The sequence below is a fragment of the Pangasianodon hypophthalmus genome, chromosome 7 (genome assembly GCF_027358585.1).
Source record: "Pangasianodon hypophthalmus isolate fPanHyp1 chromosome 7, fPanHyp1.pri, whole genome shotgun sequence".
Classification (NCBI taxonomy): domain Eukaryota; kingdom Metazoa; phylum Chordata; class Actinopteri; order Siluriformes; family Pangasiidae; genus Pangasianodon; species Pangasianodon hypophthalmus.
Window position 1 is genome coordinate 15,382,554 of NC_069716.1, and position 23,501 is coordinate 15,406,054.

Below are 23,501 nucleotides of genomic sequence, written 5' to 3' on the forward strand. Positions count from 1 at the left end.
GCCTCTCTCTTTCTCTTTCTCTTTTCTCTGTCTTTCTCTCTCTGTCTGCCCCCCCTGTCTGTCTGCCGCCCCCCGTCTTTCTCTATCTGCCTCTCTCTCTCTCTCTCTCTTTTCTCTCTCTCTCTTTCTCTGTCTGCCCCCCCCCCGTCTTTCTCTCTCTCTCTCTCTCTCTCTCTCTGTCTGCCTCTGTCTCTCTCTTTTCTCTGTCTTTCTCTCTCTGTCTGCCTCTCTCTCTCTCTCTCTCTCTCTCTCTCTCGGTCACAAAACGAATAGCCTCCGTAGTGTAGAGAAAAAATAAGGTTTAAATGTTCATGACTCCCCCCATTTTTTTCTTCCTTCACTCGTGTAAAATTAAAGACATAACTCCACTCGCATGTTAGAACAATATAACAATATCAACTGAAGACACTTTGTCACATGAGGCTGTTAAACCGAGATCTGTTTCTCCTCAAACAGTCTACAAACCAAAGAATATAATAATATAATCTTATTCCAGGCTCGTTATTTCACTCCTTTTCCGCGCTGAAAATAAATAACCTTCAAATGCGCATGCGCCTGTACAGCCAGGTTTATCAGCGCACGCGTGCACATAGACTTCATCCAGCAGATTCAGCATTATTAAAACAGAATAGATAACAAATAGTGTCATTATTGTTATAAACCCACATAATCAGAGCTTTCTGAGTGCTTCTGGTTAAACTTATGATTATTCATGACTACTGAAAATGTCCAGGAATTGTTCTAAAGATTTTTTCCCTTTTAAACCAGTGTGTTTGTCCTGTTTGGTGTCTGTGTAATGAGAGCTATTTCCATCTTGCTCTTGTTGCAGGTCAGTGTGCTGCAGCACTTGTCCTGCTGGCCTTGTTTAATACCCCAGGACTCTATCTTACTTCACATAAATAATAAATCATTGCAAAATGGTAGAGGGTGTCAGTTTTGTAAAAGTGTGCATATACTATATAAGGGGGATAAAAACCATGTTTTGACACAAGAACCTCAAAATCACTTGAGTTAAAATTCCATTATGTCTTACTTAATAAATCATTATTTTAAAATAATAAATATTTTCTAATTTTAGCCCAGTGTTTCATTGAGCCCTGTATTTGTTTTCATATGAAATTAAAACTCATGCTCTATCGTTTGCCTTTTAAGTGAATTCTGAAGAACATTTTATTATACTGGATGTTTTTATTCATTCATTTATTCATTAATTTATGGATGTCAAGCAAGACTTAATGAAGCTTGTGGTTTGAGATCATTAATCTGGTAGTTTGTAAATTGACACTTCCTAATGATATTGTTCTAATATTGTTTGCATGTTTTGGGGAATAAATGTTAAATTACTGAATTTTTTTTAATTACTTTTTTCACCCAACATGTAGTACACAAAATGATCAAAATTTAGCTAAAGGAAGTCCAATTTAGCACTGATCTACAGCACTGATCATCAGCTCTGATCTTCAGCACTGATCATCAGCTCTGATCTACAGCACTGATCTTCTGCTCTGATTTTCAGCACTGATCTACAGCTCTGATCTACAGCTCTGATCCTCGGCACTGATCCTCGGCACTGATCTTCAGCACTGATCTTCAGCTCTGATTTTCAGCACTGATCTACAGCACTAATCCACAGCTCTGATCTTCAGCACTGATCTTCAGCACTGATCTTCTGCTCTGATCTTCAGCACTGATCTTCTGCTCTGATTTTCAGCACTGATCTACAGCACTGATCTTTGGCACTGATCTACAGCACTGATCATCAGCTCTGATTTTCAGCACTGATCCACAGCACTGATCTACAGCACTGATCTTCAGCACTGATCTTCTGCTCTGATTTTCAGCACTGATCATCAGCACTAATCCACAGCTCTGATCTTCAGCACTGATCATCAGCTCTGTCCCGCCCTGCAGCAGGACTCAGAGCTGGGAGGAAGAGTCAAACAGAAACAGCTCTCAGAGCTCACAGCTCGTCTAAGAAAGCTGATCTAACCGCTCATGCTCCAAACCTGGGAGAAGCTTAATTTTTAAGTTAAAAAAAAAACACTCTATACTCTATATAACTTCATTCTGTAACTTGAAGAGCAGAAGATATGATTGGTGGAGTGAAACAGGAGAGATGTGATGAATGGCCGACTTTTTACACAGAGCAGGTAGGACTGCTTCATTTAACCTCAAGCCAAGTGTAGTTTTGTTTTAGTTTTGTCTAACTGTTTAATGTTTTAATTTTTAGTTCTGCCTAATAAGACTAACTACAGACTCCATTAAACTGGGCTGTATATAATACTAATACTGCAACTCACATAAACTGAATTCATATTCATATTAATATTTTTATTATTTAACTAAACAGGATTTGTCCATTCTTGCCTTAGACCTAATGAACCACATCATTATTCTCATGTTTATATTACAGTATTTAAAGTGTGGAAATGACTCCACTGCTCCAGGTTTTGCGTTTTGTTGTATTTCAGTTTTAAAGCAAACCCTGTTGGAAATTGCACTGCTAATAATAACCAGCATGCAAATCAAATGTATAAAAATGAACAGAATATTTTATGTAATATAACAAGCAAAGATTCACAACAAGAAACTAGAAATAACGTGATATTTTTACCTCATATAATTTCCCGTGAATGTGTGAAAACACGTGGGGAAAAAAGAACCTTTTTTTTAATACAAGTGGAATAAAATTCAGCATTTCCCATGTGAACGCATTTCTTCCTGTAGGCCTAGCTATAATATAATATAATATAATATAATATAATATAATATAATATAATATAATATAATATAATATAATATAAGATAATATATTTAATTTAAAATAACAAATGCATACATTGCATTTAATCAAAATAATAATATTATTAATAAATAAATTGCCTACAATTTCCTATAATTAATAAATAAATAGCCTACGTGGCGTTTAGTACATTTTGTATGCGCACTTTGGCGTCACGAGATTGAAGCGTGTGTGTGTGTGTAAAGCCGTGTGTGTGTGTGTGTGTGTGTGTGTAAAGCTGTGTGTGTGTGTGTGTGTTAGTGTGTGTGTTTAAAGCTGTGTGTGTGTGTTTGTTAGTGTTAGTGTTTGTGTGTGTGTGTAAAGCTGTGTGTGTGTGTGTGTGTGTGTGTTAGTGTGTGTGTTAGTGTGTGTGTGCGTGTGTGTGTAAAGCTGTGTGTGTGTGTGTGTTTAAAGCTGTGTGTGTGTGTGTGTGTGTTAGTGTTAGTGTTTGTGTGTGTGTGTGTTAGTGTTAGTGTGTGTGTGTGTGTGTGTGTGTGTGTTAGTGTTAGTGATTGTGTGTGTGTGTGTGTGTTAGTGTTAGTGTGTGTGTGTGTGTGTGTGTGTGTGTGTGTAAAGCTGTGTGTGTGGTCCGCCTGTACTTCATTGATGGACTGGGTGATGGGGTCCCGCGGGTCTCTCCCTGACTCTCAGTAAGCGCCGCGCGCGCTGTTTAACACGCAGAGTAACAAAGCGCGAGCACTATAGTGACTTAAAGGGGCGGAAATATGAGCGACAATGTGCAGGGCGAAAGAAAGTGGACAGCGGAGGTCACAAGCTGGTCTCAAAAGAGCCCTCAGTCACTGCTTTTGACATGAAACAGAAATCTAGCGGACGGAGAGTGAGTTAAAAGGAAGAATGCGCGGCTGAAAAGGGAGGGATAATGATGGGGTTATCAGCAGGCTGGGTGGCCAGAATATCATTTACATTGAGACAGGCGAGGTGAGCTAATCAAATGAAGAACACAAATCTCAAAAGAGGTGCTACAGCGAGGAAATCAACACCAGCTGAAATCAACACTAGCTCATGAGCTCTGTGCATGCAATGGTTAGGGGCTTGAATTCAGGTCCCTTCACACTACCATACACACTCAGAAATAAAGTTAGCAAACTATTTTCCTTGTCAATGGGGTGCCACCATCAATGGTACATCTTTTATACCATCTTTTATATTTATCTTTACCTGGGAAGGTGGTGCAAGTTGTGTACCATTAATTGGCTTTTTTTTTTTTTTTTAAATTCAGCTAATTATCAGTCCTTCCTGAGTTGAAGTGGGTGTGTTAGAGCAAAGAACACTAAAATGACAGGGGGTACTCCAGGACCAGGGCTGGGAACCTGCGTTTTAGAGTAAAGCTTTAAAAGTGCATCAGTCATCCTTAATTACATTACATGAAATTATGTTTAAAGGTGAAAGATGCCTATTAAAGGTATATAAGATGCACCCTTGTTAGTCCCATTCCACCAACAAGGGAAAGTACAGTTTCATACCTTTATTTCTGAGAGTATAGTAGTGCTCCTGTTTCATAACTCTAGGCTGTATGTTTCTAAGATACTCTAAGATTTTATTGACCAGGCTTACAAACAGTTTTCCTAATATTCACTTGCCTTTTCGGTTCAGGCTTATCGTGGAGCAGACAGTACACGATTAAGCAGTGGGCCGTATTCCTCTCCAGAGCATCCCTATCATATCTTCAGTCTCCCAAGAGAATCAATGGCTGGAGAAGACACAGAAGGGATTGAGACTCCACCAGATGTCCTGGTCCAACAGAGATATCCTGAAACAGATCACAATAGACTGGAGCTTCCTGACCTGAAATCAGTGTACCGGAGAACCTTCAACCACACCAAGCCTCCTTATTCCTACATCTCACTGATTTACATGGCTATCCAGCAGTCACCATCCAAGAAACTCACCCTGAATGAGATCTATGACTGGATCCGCCAGCTCTTCCCTTATTACCGGCAAAATCAACAGCGTTGGCAAAACTCCATCCGCCACTCCCTTTCGTTCAACGACTGTTTCGTGCGGGTCCCAAGGTCCCCGGATTCTCCAGGGAAAGGTTCCTTCTGGACCCTGCACCCTGACTCTGGCAACATGTTTGAAAATGGCTGCTACATGCGCCGACAGAAGCGTTTCCGCTGCAAGAGTGCAACATCACCATCCACAACTAAAAATGCTTCAAAAAAGGCAGACAGAGAAACTGGAAAGGAAAGGGGCAAGAAAAAGATGTCAGAGGTTAAATTGAGAGTCTTATCGTCTATCTCCCCGCCTCAGCCTTCTAAGCCTCCTATGCCATCAGTGTTGCCACCAGTCATGGATTGCCCTTCCATGTCACCTTCACAAATCCCACCTCAGCAACACACCACACACTCACTGACTCCATTTCCTCCATCCTCAGAACCTTCTGCACACCTGACAAATATACCTTGCCCCACCATGTCAACACTACAGCCAACCGCCTCCTGCCCTCCGGAGCCTTGCATTCATGGAGAACCCTTCTTCCACCAGCCTCTTTCTGTGCCACCAATTATGGACTTTCAGTGCTATGAGCCTCCTGTGAGTTACCCTGTTTATTATCCATCATCAAGCTCCAACATTCATCAGTATAATCCATATCTCACAGGCAAGGACGAATCTTCGTATGCAGGAGACTCAGTGTGCTACTCTGGACTCAGCTTGTGCCCAGTGCCGGTTTTAAGCTCCTCCTGAAGCACTGATTTACCCGTTTTTCTGAGCTACTGAAGTGCTACTTATGTGTTTTAACTGACCTTTTGAAAATATTGTATATAAATTAAAATTTTAGATAATAAACCTGCCCTCAAATGCAAATGTGTTTGTCATAGTTATATTTTGAGAGGACTCATGAGTCAGTTGCTAGGTTTCCTCATAAATAAAGTTCTTACAATTTTATTCAATGTTGTCATGAACCAGATATTACTGAAGTGTTTGTAGTTGTATTTGATGTTATAGATCTCAAACGAACATTCCCAATTCCCACATTCCTGAGCAATTTTGGTTTTGGCACTACGACATTAATAATAATACAGCCTCAAACAAAATTAAGTTGAGAGGTTATCACAATTGAGATATGCTATAGGCTACTCTCTAGTGAATTTTTAAAGGTACTCTGTAATTTACAGAAATTGTGTGTCAAAAACATAAATTCCTCCTGCATGAGCATGGGGCAGAGAAAAACCTGCCCCAATGGACCTCTGTTAGCACTTGTTGCAGTTCCCATGTTTAACCACTAGGCACAATAATGACTCTATGGAAGCTAAGTGGGGCAGTGAGCACGCTGCCCAACAATTTTCGAAAGAAAGGCAAACAATTCAGTGGTGCATCGGCATATATCTGTCAAATAGACACTTTTTTATCAACTCGATAAAAAAAAAAGTCACATTTTAAAATAGAATATGGAGTTATGAATGATTAACAATTGTTGAAATGTTGATATAAATGGTGGGGTTCTGCCCCATCCTCCCCATGAATAAACCTCCACTGTTGTTTGGTTAATTTGTAACATACTCGTTTGGTTAGACATTTAGTTAGGCACAAGGTAGCAAAATCTCTATTCACAATTTTCACATTTTTCTTCTCATAAACAGTGCCATTTTAAATATAAATGTACAGTAACTAAGTAAATGGTCAAAGTCCAATAAACATCAATTAAGATATGAGCAGGAATGTAGATAATCAATAACACACTATGACTTACAGTTACTTGTACAGAGAAATAAGCAACAATTTCTTTATTTAAGAAATGGTGGCATGTAGGTAATATCCAGGATAGGTGAGTAAATAATATAACACGGCTAGTGTGTGGCATCTCATTCTGCTACATGGCTATGCCGGGAAGGTTATTCAAAAGGTCCTGACCTTCCTTCCACCCCTCCTGCGCTAAGCTTTGTATCTTGGGAAAGCAGCATTGTGTACAAGTGGATGTGGACAAAGGGATGACACCAGCTTTAACGACAGACCTCCCCAAAGCAGTGTCTTCCTCAGCAGGGGCACCAGAACACCCACAGCGATCTGAGCAGAGGCCATGGGCTCCTCTGTGTGTGTCCAATCCACAGAGAAAGAGTGAGGGATGAGGAGTTCATGAGCTTTGAGTCGTGACTGGCACACTGTGAGTTCCACATTGTGGTGGACACGGATATGACTGATGGAGAGATTGTCTTTGATTAACCCCTTAAACCCTTACGACTCATCATCAGGTCCAGACTAACATTCTGAATAGTAACCTGATTTATAAAATGTGATGTATAAAATAGTATGAAAAAATAGTAAAGTAAGTATTTTAAAATAGCATGTGTTTTGGATTCTGAATTGGATCTGTTTAATATACCAAAAGGCCTTTGTAACATATAGAAATGTAGAGTTCACCAACTGGAAGCTTCGGGCTTTCTCAGTCTAGAATTCAGTTTGGAGCACTCTGTGGTTGTGGAAGGATAGAAAAGGCCCCAAAAGGGCGACTTTACTTCATTACATTCACACAAAAAGACACTAATCAGAAACTCAAGTAAGTAGAATGACAAAGTGTATTGTAAGAAAATTTTATCTTTTCCTTGATGAAGCCAGATCACTATTCTTTACTATCCAATATCCTTTACAAATTTTCTTTATCTTATATAGTATATATGAATTTCAGCTGCAAAAAACAAATAAAAGAGAGTATACAGTACATGCCATAGAAAATATTCTTAGACAAATGCTTTTCAGTGTGCCATTGCTATTATAGATACTATTAATTCCAGTTCCAATGAAGACTAAAAGTGGCTTAATAAAATGGCATGCACTGATTATAGTAAATATAATTTTCAGCTAAAATTACTTATTACAGAATGTGTGTTGCTAACCAGGAAATTAGTGAGAAAGGACAATGCTTGTAGCAGTTGGTCTACAGCAGTAACGGATTCAAAATGTCTGCTTTGACGCCACATTGGAGACATTGGAGACGTTTTGTTCCTCATGTCAAAAGGAGGGCATGTGACTGGGCAAAGAGTAGCTTCTGCACCGTTGTCATGGCCACCAGAAGGAAAGACTGGGCCGGTGCAGTTTACACAGTGGCAGCTTTTTTTCATCGTCTGTCTGTTAATGTGCATCTCTGCTACCGTCCCTCTGTCCCTTTTCATCCGTGCAAACATGCCTGTTCAAACAGCCATCGCTTAAACAGCCATCGCTCAGCCCCATTACCCCCTCGCTCGGCCTCCTCTCACTGCCCGAACTCCAACTCACCCTCCTCCGCTAGGCTGTGCTTCCAATCTAAATATGAAAGCATTCAAACCCTTGCTACATTCAAATTACACATATAACACACTGTGCACACTTTCACTGTGTTATTTCAGAATGAGGAAATGCAGTTTCTGCATGTTGTGTAAAGGGAGATGATCTGCTCTCTTCTCACAATTCTGCTTCTCTCTCTCACAATTCTCTTTTCATTAAACGTTCTCTATTGTGATCTATTCCCTTTTTTCCTATTATTCTCCTTCATATCTCTTTCTCTTTCTGTTGCCCGAGCAGACCCACCTGTGTTTGCACAGTGACAGTACTGTGGTTCTTTCAGGGCAAGCCGATAAGCTCCCAGCAAATAACATAAAAGCCTGAGGGATTCCCTGCACCGGTTTGTCCTCTTTCATCTCTTTGTAATTCTCGGTGTTGTTCTCTATTAATCTTTCAGTCTGCTTGTCTGTGTTTGCTGTGTAGGCTATAAACCTTGTTCATATCCTGAATGCACAGAACTGCTGGAGTCTCAGACCTATTGCAGGCAGATATGAGAGAGGTTTTATCTATTAAGGTGTCCTGAAGTAATGTTTGATCTTCTTGTAATTTGTCATTGATGAGTTCACCTTCATCTCCTGTGAGCGTTGCAAGTGGAGCCTAGTCATAAAAATGGTCATATTCATCACCAGAATCCACTGGATCGTCTTTACCTTGTGCATTTTCTTCTGAATCACTGCGCAAACCTGAGTTAAAACAGATAATTAATAAATACACTGAATATAAAAGAAAACACCAAGCAACCAAGAGTCTATACTGTAGATTTAGAAGGCAATAATAATAATAATAATAATAATAATAATAATAATAATAATAATAGTGTGGATACTATGTATTTTAAAGGTTATTATTATGTTCTTATTATACACTATAAAAAAATGACAGCAAGTAAAAATGTCTTTTAGCCAAATGTATATAGTATTTCCGATTATAAGATTACAATAAACCAAATATATGATTATTAAACCTCTTTGTAAACATTTGTACTAATTTCAAGCTTTTAGTAATTTTACTCTATTGGCAGATAATTTTTCAAATTTTAAGCATTTATTTAAAAAAAAAAAAAAAAAAAGAAGAAGCAAAATTTTCCACCAATAGAATACCAAACATTTTGAAGAATAAGAAAAGATTGAAATGAGTAACAGAATCTAAAACATGCTGTATTTTGCTACTAATAAACCTATTAATAATAAAACCTATTCTGAACGTAATTACCCTTAACGTTGATTAGAAGCAACAAATACTTTATGAAAACTATACGAATGCTTTATGAAAACTATACGAATGCTTTATGAAAACTATACAAATACTTTATAAAACTATACAAATGCTTTATGAAAACAGTAATCTGTTTATTAAGCTAGAACAAATGGGTTTGACTACATGTCTGCAGCAATATTGCACAATTATCTGATTTGCATTTCACTCTTTATTGTTCCCTTTATTAGTTATGTTTAACTGGTTCGACATGCTTTTCTCACAGAGCAGTAATGCTCATCCTGCAGGTGCTCAGTCAGTCAGGGACCTGGGGACGTTTGGCACAAGACCATTTCTGAAGTATTGACTAGAACAGAGATTAATTCGGGTGACTAGTTTGGGTATCCCTATGATCTTTTCATATTTTTTTAAACTAAGAGAAAGAACATAATACATATAGCTTGAAGCTATAAAAAGAGTATTGCAAAATGTCCCATATATTGCTATAAAATGAAGTTAATAATAGAAAATGAGACAAATAGTTCCATAAATTCCATTAGTATTTATCCATATTAAACCTAATTTTTGAGTTTCAGTTTTGATTCCCTTTTTAGCTGGTCCTGTATTGTCATTTTTTAAATTTTTTTTAATAAGCCACTTGTGAATTTTGCTTTTGTCATAGCACATATTATTCATGATTATGTCCCTATGGTGATATAGACCCTATGGTGACAAAATGTGTTCCATTATAAAGCCAGTCCTGGTGTGCAGTAATTTGATACTTGTTACAATTATAATTACAAATAATCATATTTGTAATTCTAATTACATTCATTTCATTTCAGGGGGAAAAACCATTAGTATTATTTGCTTTTTTTCCCCCTGAAATGTCAGGATTTTCCTTTTTGTTAAGCACCTTTTGGAGTACCTCCAAATACCCCTAGGGGTATGCATACCTCTATCTGAGAACACTGAAATATACATCAATAAACATTTTGTTCATGTTTTGTTACACATAGTGGCATCTACAACCCTTGAAAAAGGTTTGTTATCCCGACTCAGACATTAAATCATATCTCTGAGTGGTCTCTTTCTCCTCTGTAATTCATGCAGAATTAATGAATCATATCCAGGTCATGTTTGCGTAGATCATTATAGCTTTGTAGGTGTTTTGAACAAACAGATGGGAAACAAATTAAAGGAAAAAACAACATAGTGATTCTGAAAGGTAAGACACCAAAAAGAGCCTTGATATAGATTCTACAAGCCTCTCAAGGTGGAGGTATTGCTCCCAATCCCTAAATTGGTGTATTGATGATGGTGGTGGAGAATGATGTCTAACATGTAGGTCTAAATTCTCCCTAAGTGTTCAACAGGGCTGAGGTCTGGTAGCTGTGAAGGCCATAGCATATGATTTACATCATTTCCATCCTCATCAGATCATTCAGTAAGCCCTTGTGCCCTGTAGATGGGGCATTGTCATCCTGGGTGAGAGCATTTCCACCCCACATCTAAAAACACACACAGGTTCCAACGTACCAGTTCTGTTGGTAAGCATCTAAAATATGAATCTAAAATATTTTCTAAAAAATTATTTAGCTTGGAGTTACCGAGGAAGCATTACATTGAGATCATAAAGTACCTCAAATTATCTTTATATATTAACTGAAGTACCCATGAGTTTGATGTAAATTACACAATGACAGCATGGCGTGGACATTTATTATCACCTTTTGATTTGAGTATTTCTTCTGGTTCATCTGCCCTGTAAAAAAAAATAAAAGTGCTCTATAGTTAAAACAAAAACAAATACCACGTTTATTGTTTTACATAAAATAAGATTACATGGGAAAATACCTACTGGTGTTGCAGAGTGTTGTTCTGTGGTGCGAGAAGACCTTCAATATCATCATCATCATCATCATCATCATCATCCTGATATTTAGTATCTTCAAAAACAGGATGACATGACAGTGGGGATGCCTTTTCTACTATCACATCATCATCATCATCATCAATGCTTCCCTCCTTCTCAGCCAGGTCATCTTCAGTCTCATCTTTATACAACTCTCTGAGACTAAGAAATTATTCAGGGGTTAATCAGGACGCAATATGATTAGTAGAAGCATATATTAAATATAAGCATATATAGAAGCATATGTTGCATATATAAGCATATATTTATGGTAAAAGTTTTTTTTTTTTTAATCTTCACCCTACCTGTCCTGGATGTTCTTTTCTGATGTTTCCGAACCCGATGCCAAAACCTCATTGTAATTTCCTTCTTGATAAGATTCATTATCATCCTCTTTGCTCCCTCTTCCTGATGCTCTGCTTTTCTCATCTTCATCACCTTTCTCTCCATCTTCCTCCTCCTCTTCTCCCTCTCCTTCTTCCTCTGCCTCACTTTCTCTCACAGAGCCCATCTCCTCAAGAAGGGATTCCTTAGCAGATGTGTTGCTTCTTAAATTTTCCTCCTCCTGTGCTTCTTCTTCAACTGTACTGCTCTGCTCTCCATATCTTTCCTCAACCTCTCCTTCTTTATCCCGTTCTTCACACCGACTTGCTCTCTTCTCTTGATTCTCAGTTGAATATCTGTTTGCCACTCCATTCACTTGCTTCTCTACAGTACTAAATTTCTCTTCTTCCTCCTCTGCCTCATCCTTCTTCTCATATCTCTGCATCCCTTCTGTCTCGACTGTACAGGAAATGCTTGTGAGCGTTTCCTTAATCGGGTTACCATCATCTTTGTTCTCTTTCACTCGCTGTTTAGGCGAATCTACAGCAACTTTTGAAGTCTTGAAGGCAGTTTTTCTCTGATTAGACTGCTGATTTCTCTTTTGCTGCTTGGGCTTTGGAACAGACTGACCGTCTGATATTGAGGATGACCCCTGAGAAACAGCATCTTTCCTTGTGTTGTGTGGCTGTTTTTCTTCTCTCCTCTTATTTCTTCTCCTCTGAACTTCAGTAGGAAGGCTTTTGCCAGCTTTAGAGGACAGATCACTGCTTTCACTGGTGTCTCCATAGTAGTTTGATATACTCACTGGGGACAGGCAAAAAGTATACTTAAAAAGCATACTAAGGATGGCTTGTATGTATCAGGACTTCACTGTCTTTGGATTAAATTTTTTGTTGGATATTAATATAGTGCCACTGAACTAACGTGTCTGCATATTCCTTCTTTTTATTGTCAGATTTATGAGAAATACTGGCTTAGATGTATGTTTTGTTCATGGGTATGGTCACATGGGTGGCAATCACAACCAATGAACAAGGCTTTTCATCTCACTTCTGATCTCAAATCATATCTCTGAGAAGTCTCTTACTCCCCTGCAATTCATGGAGAATTAATAAATCATATCTAGGCTGCATTTACTTAAATCATCATTGTAGTGTTTTAGGTGATATAATCTAATCCACTGAGTAATAGGACCAACAGAGAGACTACAGATGGGTGAAGAATTAACTAAAAAAAAAAAAAACACCATAAAGTGTCTTAGTAATCTGTGGGCCAATAAGTTTTATTTATTTATTTATTTTTAAATAATTTCCTGTTGGATACTGACATAGTGCCATAGATGCCTGCCATTGTCTCTGTATTTCCTAACCTGGACTTAAATATATAAATTCTTCACACACAAAAAAAAAAACTTTCCAAGCAAAAATGAACCGTTAACAAAAACTCAGCATTTCATGACTTTACTATTACTGCACCCAACTACCTGTTGATAATAGTGTAATCTTGCCTAACCTGGCTTAGTGTCACTGCGGTTCACTTTCTTCCTTTTCTTCTGCATGTGGAGATTCTCACCCTGAGAGTTTGATGATGCTTCTTGCGTTTTTTGTCTTCCTTCTTCCTCTCTTCTCTCTTTATCCCCATTAATCAAAGGAAGGCGTGACCAAGAAGGACAGTCAGTGGGACGGTGAACTCTCAGGTTAAACCTTCCACTCCCAGATGAACAGGAATTTGGATATTGCCTCAATTGCTCATAGAAAGGGGGGTTTTGTGGAACTATTGAGTACAGACTGTGGAGTGGATCACCAGATAACAGGCTGGGGTCAAGCAAAGATGAATTCAATGCTTGGTGAACATTCTGGATGTTTTTAGTGTTCTTGGAGATGTTACTGTGCTCCGGTTCAATGCCTGCAGGCTGTGACTGAGTTAACCACATAGAGGGAAAGGACGAATGGATGGAATTTTGGATGTTTCCTTGCATGTATTGTTTGCTGCCTGGATGGAATAAAGCATGCCTAGATATTGGGACTTGAACAGAAAGTAAACAAAATGGTGCTCAAAACACATAAAATCACCACATAATCAACTGCACTCAAAGGGCTCAAACGAATTACATAATGCTAAGTAAAATAAATCTGCACGCATGACATGACCTATATGGCCAAAAGTTTGTGGACGTCTGACCATTTGCTGATATAATAACCTCCACTCTTCTGTGAAGGCTTTCCACTAGATTTTGGAGATTTGCTCATTCAGCCACAAGAGCATTAATGAGGTTGGGAACTGATGTTGGGTGAGGAGGCCTGGGGATGCAGTCAGTGTTGCAGTTCATCCCACTGGTGTTAAGGTCAGGGCTCTGTGCAGGCCACTTGAATTCTTCCACACCAACCTTGGGAAGGCTCACATATGTGTGTGATTTTTAGGTGTCCACAAACGTTTGGCCATATAGTGTACACTCTCAGAAAACAAAAAAGTCTCAGGTTAAGTCTAGAGTCTGTAAGGATTCTTCAGCTTGTCCCTTTGGAAGAACCCTTAACAGTCTGAAATAGACTTTTATTAAATTATTTATTTATTATATTATTCATTTTTTTCTAAGAGAGTTATGATTTGCAGATTTTATGTTCTGGCATATTATTTCTATGGTCAGATATGTGTGGAAGGGAATTAAAGATTGAGACAATGAGATGGGGCAGGAGAAATGGCTCAAGGAGAGTTGATCCTAAAAGGGTGCTTCTTGCCTCTATCTATCCTTTGACCTTCCTCCTCCGTCTGTGGTGTGCAGGCATTTAGGTGCCGTTCTATCATCTGGACATACATAAAAACACAAAACATTTTGAAAGATCAATCTTAAAACATTATGGCATCTTATCAGTCCAATCTTATCAGTCCTCAATAGACTATTGTCTGGAGCTCTTATTTGGTGGGAATGAATGCAGCTTCACTGGCTTTTTGCAAATAAGATTGAAGACTCTTGCTCCTAAAGCTTCCAGAATATATATATCAGATTAAAACATATAAGAACTACTGAAAGTACCTTTCGCTGTTCTGACAACCTCTTGTCTTGCAGCTTCTGCTGCCATTTAGGATAGTTCTCTTCCAGGTACCTCTCATACTCCATCTGTTTTAAAGTGATATGGTGAGTTAGTCCAGCAAAATCAAGTGAAAACAACAATCTGGGCCATGACCTTTATAATCTGTTCTACAATAAAAACATTTAATTCCTCAGAGACACTGGTAACAGAATGTGAACAAATGGTGGCAGTAGGTTTGCTAGTTTACTGACCCTTATTGTGTTCATGGCTTCAGTACGAGCCACCAAGTCACTGAGGGTGTTCTGTGCTCTCTGGAAATCCTGCAACAGTTTCTGGTTATGGTTTCGCGCCCTTCGCTCTCTCTCACTCAGCTCCTGCAACCGATACTGCAGCAGAGCAACCCTGCTACTGCACACACACATAAAAGAAGGTGAAGGGGCATATTTTTGAATAGGTAACATGCACTTGACTAATGTCCTGGGTAGAAAATATTTGAATAACTGTACTTTTTCATTATACTAATGCATTTTTTGGTGTATTTATACTTTACTTGAGTATTATTGAAATTGGATACTTGTGCTTACTTAAGTACAGTTCCAAAAAAAAAAAAACAGTTTTATTTAGACCTTTGAAGTGCGCATTACCAATCAATAAAGCCTGTTCTTCTCTCATCCAGCCAATGATTGTATGATACATCAGTTGAATGGGGCTCAGTTTAGCATTCAGTCATTCCAGTTTAACATCAAGTTCATCAACGGAGAAAAAATACCTGTCAAGAGTCATGCCAATTTGTCATCTGCTGTGACCTTCACATGGTACACAATCTAGTTAGTGCTATAGCTAACTATGTGCATCTGAAGATGGATAAGCCTCTGCACTGCAGTGTCGAACCTAAGGATGATCACCCCTGACCCTACCTCAGTAAAATGTTTCAATATGCTGGAGTAAGCAAAGACTAATATATAAAATTAGGCATCTCCTCTGAACTTCATCTCCTTGAGCATCTAATTTGTTGAGTTCGGTTTTGCTAATTTGCTAACATTAACTGGCTATATTTTAAATAAGTTAGCCTGTTATGCCAGTTTAGTCTAACATCAATTCTGGTAGCTAACATAGTTGGCTATTCAGCAAGTCAAATTCTAAATAGTAAATTATTAAATAGTGGTTATTTACATGATATTACTTCTGATGTATTCAAACTATGTAGCATTTGTCATGTATAAGACAAGCAAGTGTACAAAGACTGAATGATGTTCTCAAGCTTTAAAACAAAAAAAATCTTCTAACTGTTTTACTTTTCACTTGAAAACATGCCATTAACTTAATTTCATCAGTTTAAAACTTTTACTTGTTAATATTGAAGTACATTTAAGTAGCAATGTTTTTACTTTCTTTTCAGTGCATTTATGGTTGGATACTTCCACTTTTAATTAAGACTTTGACACACTGCTTACACTTTCACTTAAGTGTAATTTCTCAGTACTTTTTCATGCCTGCTACTGTCTATTTTTACCCCATTTTGCTGCAGATTTTCCGATCAGCTACCAAGGAGGGAGGGGAAGGTCTAGTGCATGTACATGCTTCCTCTCAGACACATGAAGCCAGCCATTGCATCTTTGTGAACTGGTGCTCATGCTACGTCACAAGGCAGCTGAACAGACTGGGAGGAACACGTTAACAGACTGCAGGCCCTAGAGAAAGCTTAATTCATCTCTGCTTAATCATTTTGAAAAAAAAAATTAGCTCATATTGGGAACTGCTGAAGTACGAAATAGGTAAATATATGAGGAGTTTTTGTAACCATGTATTTAAACTTAAAAGATCCAGGACCACAATGCCACACAGCAAAATGGAATAATTTATCAGAGGCAGATTCAGACTCAATCCGATGACACATTTAGTACAAAGATAAACATTCCTTCATACCATCAAGAAGGAACTAGTGAGATCAAGGAGAAAAGGATTTCAGCATACGTCTTTAGCATGGAAGCTCCGTTTTCTGCAATTTTTACACTGTATTCTTAGTAACAATGAGTGTTCAATATCAACTTAAAGTCTATATTTAAAAGATAAAAGGTTTTAAAAGATCCACTGGAGTACATGAAAACCAGAGCAGCTGTATACCTGCCACATTTTTTCCTTGTGAACGATTTTTTTTTAAAGACTGGGAAAGTAATAAAGTCACCTTATTCCCTTATTATGAAAAATAATGATTGAGCCTTTTTTTCTGTATATGTAACTGATCTTCCAGTTACATAATCACATTCATGGTCACTGTAATATTTCTTTATACCTTACTGCACAAAACAAGCATAGATCTGACAATATATTTAATTTAAGCTCAATTCAAACCATATATTCTACCCCTTATTCAAGCACCAAAATCTTGCTCAAAACAATAATATCATTTATTGTCATCACGAAACCCATCACATGACGTGACTTTAACATACTATATTATTATTATATATTATAAATATTATATATATATTATTATTAACATTATTAGTATGAATGTTAATATGTAGTGTTATAATACATATGGACAGAAGATGTCACTAGTGAGATGGTGTCAATGCATTTCAAAACCTAGAAACATGGCTAGTGCTTTCCCCCAAATGTGTTACGCTGCCTTGTGATGCAGCATGAGCAGCAGTTCAAAAAGATGTGGTTGGCTGGTTTCATGTGTCTCAGAGGAAGCATGTGATAGCCCTCAGCCTTCCAGATTGGTAGCTGTCATATAATAAGGTAAACCTAAATGGTGGGTGGGAATTGGCCAAGACTAACTTAGGGAGAAAATCGGGTCTATAAAATAGACTCTTTTTATGGCATCCTTTATGCTAATCTTTATAAATCAAAGTATTCGAAAAAAAAATATCTGCTTTTTTTTCTTTAATCCTTTACGGTTATGGACCTCAATCAACTTCTAGAGATGAAAAGATCAGATCTGTGATAGTGATATAACCATACTGGAAAAATACTTGATGCACTGGAAGAGCTTAAGAAGAGACTATACGAACTGAAGGCCTAACTGCTGAGTTCTGTAAGGCTTTTTCTGAAGAACTGGCTCAGTTTTTACTCATGTTGCTTTTGGAGAGTATGCATTTACAGCTTCTCCCCACACCCCAGCTGAATACACACTAATTATTCTGATCCCAAAGCCTAAAGAAGTCTAACTTTCTGTTCGACCATTGGTGTCTTATGTGTCTTTTAAATAAATGAATATTAAAATATTCACTTTAATTTGGGAAAAGACAAAGAAAAGCTTAGAGTTATACTATTTAATTAACCAGATTAGAATATATTATTCACTTCAGAATATACTATTCTAATCTAATTTATGTGTTTCTAAAAATGATAGATGAGATGACGTTCATGCACTATACGGCAGTATATGTGTGAAGAATACGGATTGGTGGATACTTGGAAGCTGCATAAATTATACATTCTGTTCCTCTACTGAAAGATCATCTTCTCAGACAGAAAATAGATTTTTCTTATTTTCCAATTCCCTTATTCCAGTTTAAGTAAATTGCAACACTTAAAACATAGCTATACTTAATATTTCTCCAGCATTTTGGCATGTAGTCTCATACACTAAATAAAGTAGATCTTTTAGGTGAAGACTGAACTCTAGACTCTAAGGCAGAGGTACTGAGACTGTGTGGCGAGCTCCCCTAGTGGGTCGAGAAGGAATTGCATATGTGGAAAATACAAAAAATAAAAATAAAAAAAAACAATAAAAAACAACGAAGTATTCAAATGACAGTTTCAGACCCTTTCTTGCCAACTGTTTAGCAAGTTCCGCATTTTAACAACAAAACTCTCACTTGAAAGACTGGATTCTGTCACAGTAAACAGTTTAATACTGTGAAAATAAATCTATCAATCTATCTCTGACTTAACTATCATTCAATAAGTAGTTAAAACCAGTTAACTATATATATTAGAGGGAAAAAACACAGAAAAGGGCTGAATATTTTGACTAAAAAAAAAAAAAGGTAAAGGATTATGTTGAAAATGTACTGTTCACCGAGTTTACCAGTGAACCATCTGCTTAATGTCATATTATTTTATTTTATAATAGGCAATAATTCGACAGTTTTTCGAAGTGTTTTTTTTTTTTTTAGTTGGGTGTAATTTTTCCAAAAACTGGATAGTGGGGCTCAGTGGGAGAATGTCTGAGTCTGTTTTCTCTAAGGGTCAGTCCTCATACTTCCACGTAAGCTTATATATAGTCGTGTCCAATAGGGGACAGTGTCACGTGAGCCACACCTGGATTACAGCTGAGAGTCCGCATTAGTCAATCAGAGCATTAGTTGTCTTGTTGCCAGGCAGAAGTCCTTAGCTGGCCAATCACATCAGAGGAAAAACCAGCGTGCGTCATGTTAATGAATCCTGATTTTCAGTTCATAACACTTGAAATCTTAAGTTTATATTTTGTAGGTTAATAAAGTACACGAACTTAGATTTTTGATTTATTGGTACAAAATGCAACATTTTAAGTAAGGTTTAGTCATGATTATTTGATTGTTTAAGTAAAGACAACATAAAGGTAAAGACAAATCTTCTTTCCACAATCTGCTCTCACTGCAAGTGGATTCCGCCGCCATTTTAACTGTCCAGAGACAGACAGCTGTATGCTCCTTCACAAACTGGCCACATTAATGAAGGCACCTCAGAAGGCAGAATTCGGTGGAAACCCTCGATTTGGACAGGACCCGATGCCTTCCTGCCTTACAGGCCTGCATTGTTCTCAATGTCGCCCCCTTCTGCCATTCATTACCATTATATTCTCATATATTCTCATTTAGACAAATCACAAAACTGTCTACAGTGTAGAAATTAGTGTGTTTTAGTAAATTTATCTGACTTGGTAAAACATTAGGATAATACACATGTCTGAAGTTTGAGTCTGTTTTGGAAAAAGAGCTGATCTGAGAAACAGGTGAGTGGCTGTGATGAGAAATGAGACTTTACCTTGTTAAGTGAGTCGCACAGCGCCAGTTTGTACACCCTTTACTGCTCTCCATCCCTGTTCATAACACATGGCATGGCTGGGCGAAAACCTCCACAGCCTCAACAACTGCTATACTGATTAACAGATTTAGGGATTAGGGATTTAGGGATCTTCTGTGAAATGGGAACAGACCGATAGTGTCACGCTTCAGACTGACAAATTTATCGACATATATATTTATGTGCTTGATCCACTGGTAACATTATTTCCCTATGTTTTTATTAATTATTGTAGGCTTTACTGTAGGCTTTACTGTAAAGCTGTGGAAAAACTTTGCTATTGCTCGAATGTAAAGTGTGATTCGTATAGTCATAATATAGAAATTATCTGAATGTAAATGCTTGACATATCAACAGTTTGTTGAAGTCCTTAAAAAGATCATTTCTTGTAAGTAGGAACCAGTGTGTCCCAACCGTTTGCTCTTAAGGGACGCTTAAAATTGTAACACAATAATCATGTGCGGTGCCATTGTTTAGGTAGTTAGCTAACTAGCTTTTTTTTTTACCTACGTTGAGAGCTCAGAGCTCATTTCTTCCACCACTAATACACAAAATAGAAATAAATGGATCGACACGTCGGTATAAATAGTTTACATTTATTTTGTAGCCACTAAGCGGCTAAGCCGATGTGAAACACGCCAGCTGTTCTTAATGTGCCATGATTGTAGCTAGCTAGCTGACTTACCTCACCTGCTAAACTTGAAAGACAGCTTTACAAGGCTTTTTGTATTATCCCAGACAGTATCAAGCCCCTCTCATATTCCTTTTTTCATTCACTGAAACTGGACTACAGCAGGACACCTGTCAGAGTTATCAACTAGTTATGGTTTTGTATGAATTTAGAGTCCAGCACCAAGACGCTAAGTACATGGTTGCTGGTCCTTCAGGAGAGTTTTAATAGAAAAGGCTGGTAGATGGTGAAGATGGTCAGTTTTGGGAGTAAAGTGTGGTGTGGGGTGGAGAAGGGTTGTCGCTACCTGCCCATTGTGCTCAATACAACCCTGGTGTTCTCCATCACGGCTGAAGTGAGCTATCTGGTTTTGATGGAAGCCCCCCTGGAGCCAGCACAGAAGGAGTCTGAGTGGTCTGCTCATTGGAAGACCATGCATCTGCTTGCTCAGTACTTTATGCTGGGAAGCATAACATGGAACGCCTCTCTGTTCCTTAAAACCAACCCGAGTATCCGTGGAGTATTCCTTAATGGGGGTATCGTGGGGCAGGGTTGGAGGTAATTGACATTATTGCATTTGTATTGTCTCATATTTCCTGTGCTCTACTCAGCAGAGCTCACTTAGCCCTGGATACACATCAGCGTATTGTGTATATGGATATTTTGAGTGCTATTAGGACAATGTTTTTTTTTTTTTTCTTCTGCTTGTCAGGTACTGTTTCACCTGTGAGACACACACTCCTCCACGATGCTCGCATTGTTATGACTGCAAAGTGTGTGTCCTGCGTCGGGATCACCACTGCGTCTTCTTCGGCCAGTGTGTGGGCTTCCGCAATTACCGCTACTTCCTGAGCTGTCTGCTGTTCATGTGGGCTGGTCTGCTGTACGCCGTGGTGATGAACGCTGAGGTCTTCATCGTCATCTTGAAGGAAGGTGTTACCTTTCACAGCTTCATGCTGCTCATGGTGCCATGGATTATGCTGGTCACTGGTAAGTGCATAATGAGCAGATGTTTAGGTGAGTCAAGGTGACTGGTCTTGAGGTAGAAAGATGTTTCATCACTTGTCCGGTCATGACAAATGATCATTTTATGTAATGCAAAAACATTGTCAGTATCTTATAAGGTTAGATTTTGTGTTATATTTCTTAGTTGTTGTTGTTTTTTTTTTTGCAGTTTTCCCATTTTATTCCTATTTATAGTACACTTCTATTTTCTTTTTTCATTTGTGTATTTTGCTTATGATTTTTATGATTGTTTTATTTTTGTGTATTATATTTGAATGTCAAGTTAAGTATCCATTCAAATTTTGCACATCCAGTCATCTTGACAAAGTACTACGAGACATCCAGACAGACCTAGATGACTGTAAACCAGACAAAATCTTCCATCTCTCTTGTGGATCACAGGTCAGGTGACAGCGCAAGCCTTCACTTTTGCCTTCATTGCCGACACCTGCGTGGTGGGCTTCCTGCTGGTCTCTGCCTTCCTCTTTTTCCATGTGGGGTTGATGCTGAGAGGTCAGACGACGAGGGAATGGTATTCTGCCCGGCGGCCGTACAGTCTCGGAATGCTCGCCAACGTCCGTGAATGCTTGGGTGAGCACTGGTACATCTGCTGGCTCTGTCCTCTCATTCCCTCCACCCTGCCCGGCGACGGCATCAACTTCAAAGTCACTGGCTGTCTTGACCCCGTGAAGTGAAGGCTCTGCGCAACTAATTTGACTCTAAATCTGACGAGATTCTGATGTTTTCTTTATCTAAAAGTGGATGCAATTGATTTTATCTTCAAATCCTAGCAAACTTTGTTCTGGAGACAGCATTAACTTTAGGGTCACAAGCAGTCAAATTGGTTGTGCACAGCTATCCATGGTAATATGAAGCCAGAGTTATAGGTAATGTGAAGCCAGGGAAGGATTTTAGTCAAGATTAGTGGATTTGAAGCACTGATTACACTAACTGTGCACTGAGTGAATATTCTACCAGCTATCTTTAAACAATTACCAGCTATCTTTGCATCATGGGTACCAGCAAGAAATCTTCATTTTATTTTGCCAAATCACTGTATATAGAAAAGGTTTACGGTTAACTGATTTTAGACGATCTTGATGGGATAGATATGTATTGTCCTGGAGTATAATGTGATGTGGATGTTCCATTTAATGCATTTATATTATTGTCCCAGCACTGTAATTATGATATAAACCAACTGAATGCTATTGTGGTGAATGGAATTTTGTCTTGAATACACTGTATTTTTATTTACTCCATTGGATTTTCTTTTTATATTTTTTAATCAGTCATTGATGTGCCAAATAACATTTCGAAATCTGTATGCCAAGGTGATATTACTGATACTTTTACGAGTTAATAAACAGTCTGTATACCATTCATCTAAGGGTTATGTTAGAGCTTATCCAGCGTAACAATGAAATAAATATCACTCAACTGTGACAAGCTCTGAGTATGATGTGTACAGGTTTATAATTACAGCATGCAATAATTTGTTCTATGGTGCAAAATATGATTCCACCTATCTTCCTTGAATAATAGTATTTGCATGTAGCATTCATTCCATCAACTCCATCTGCATATGTTAGATCAAAAACGAGTTTCTAATGATCTGTAATCAACATCATAATAACCATAAACAGTTAGGCACCCTGCACTTTTAAAGACCATCATTCATTTTGCATTATTAACGATACATTATTATGCATCTATCCTGGTGAATCAATAATCCTCTATTAGATTTGTTCATAGCCTTCTCATGTAATGGCATGCTGGCCAGAGGCCCTTCAAAAGGACTTAAATAAAATGAAATGTGAGTGAGTTGTGTCTGTCTTGTGTTCCTCCATGAAGGTGCACTATAACACTCAGCGATGAAGGTAGTGAGCAGGGAGGGGTGCACACGTTTCAGCTATGATCTATACCTGTACTCATTTCCACACGTCTTCTGTACTCTGCCTTTCTATGCTTCTGTGTTCTTATAGCTAGCATTACTATATACCTAGAGGAAACAGGCCCAACATGGTGGTGTAGTTAATGATGTAACTCAAGTTCAGCCCTTGACATATGAATCCTTGTTTACATGTTCAGTTTTATCATCCTTATTACATGTCAAGAATAAAGTCTAATTGAACCGTACACATATTTGATGGCATCCTCTGTGTTAATATGATTTCAATATTAATTGAAGCAAATAATTATTTGAAGCAAACCTTAAAATGTTGAATTAATACCTACAGTGTTCATCTCATACAGTGTTCAATAAGATCTTATAGTATTTATCAA

At 38.0% G+C, this 23,501-nt stretch overlaps 3 protein-coding genes across 3 annotated transcripts; 2 read left to right on the forward strand and 1 right to left on the reverse strand.

Moving 5' to 3' along the window:
- Nucleotides 1-1,393: 1,393 nt before the first annotated feature.
- On the forward strand, nt 1,394-5,775 carry foxa (forkhead box A sequence). The gene is made up of 2 exons (XM_026918455.3): nt 1,394-2,150; nt 4,397-5,775. Exons 1-2 carry the CDS (start codon nt 2,091-2,093, stop codon nt 5,486-5,488), a joined length of 1,152 nt encoding a protein of 383 aa, XP_026774256.2. The 5' UTR covers nt 1,394-2,090; the 3' UTR covers nt 5,489-5,775.
- Nucleotides 5,776-6,555: 780 nt separating this feature from the next.
- On the reverse strand, nt 6,556-19,629 carry LOC113529119 (high mobility group nucleosome-binding domain-containing protein 5; the record flags this gene model as incomplete). The annotated part of the gene is given in 10 exon segments (XM_053235624.1): nt 6,556-8,742; nt 10,984-11,018; nt 11,115-11,330; nt 11,474-12,296; nt 13,005-13,484; nt 14,228-14,294; nt 14,524-14,607; nt 14,773-14,923; nt 19,519-19,574; nt 19,576-19,629. Coding segments are annotated over 10 exon segments (2,052 nt in total), but the record flags the coding sequence as incomplete, so codon positions are not given.
- Nucleotides 19,580-22,674, forward strand: zdhhc24 (zinc finger DHHC-type containing 24). Its single transcript, XM_026918584.3, has 3 exons — nt 19,580-20,768; nt 20,923-21,200; nt 21,618-22,674. The coding sequence occupies exons 1-3, from the start codon at nt 20,455-20,457 to the stop codon at nt 21,908-21,910; spliced, it is 885 nt and encodes a 294-aa protein (XP_026774385.1). The 5' UTR covers nt 19,580-20,454; the 3' UTR covers nt 21,911-22,674.
- The last annotated feature ends 827 nt before the right edge of the window (nt 22,675-23,501 follow it).

What these genes read in the sequence shown, in the direction of transcription:
- foxa (XM_026918455.3), top strand. Translation starts at nt 2,091, where the DNA reads ATGATTGGTGGAGTGAAACAGGAGAGATGTGATGAATGGCCGACTTTT. An exon ending in CGACTTTTTACACAGAGCAG is followed by an intron (nt 2,151 to 4,396) that starts GTAGGACTGCTT and finishes TTTTCGGTTCAG; the next exon opens with GCTTATCGTGGAGCAGACAG.
- zdhhc24 (XM_026918584.3), top strand. Translation starts at nt 20,455, where the DNA reads ATGGTGAAGATGGTCAGTTTTGGGAGTAAAGTGTGGTGTGGGGTGGAG. An exon ending in ATCGTGGGGCAGGGTTGGAG is followed by an intron (nt 20,769 to 20,922) that starts GTAATTGACATT and finishes TCTGCTTGTCAG; the next exon opens with GTACTGTTTCACCTGTGAGA. An exon ending in ATGGATTATGCTGGTCACTG is followed by an intron (nt 21,201 to 21,617) that starts GTAAGTGCATAA and finishes TGTGGATCACAG; the next exon opens with GTCAGGTGACAGCGCAAGCC.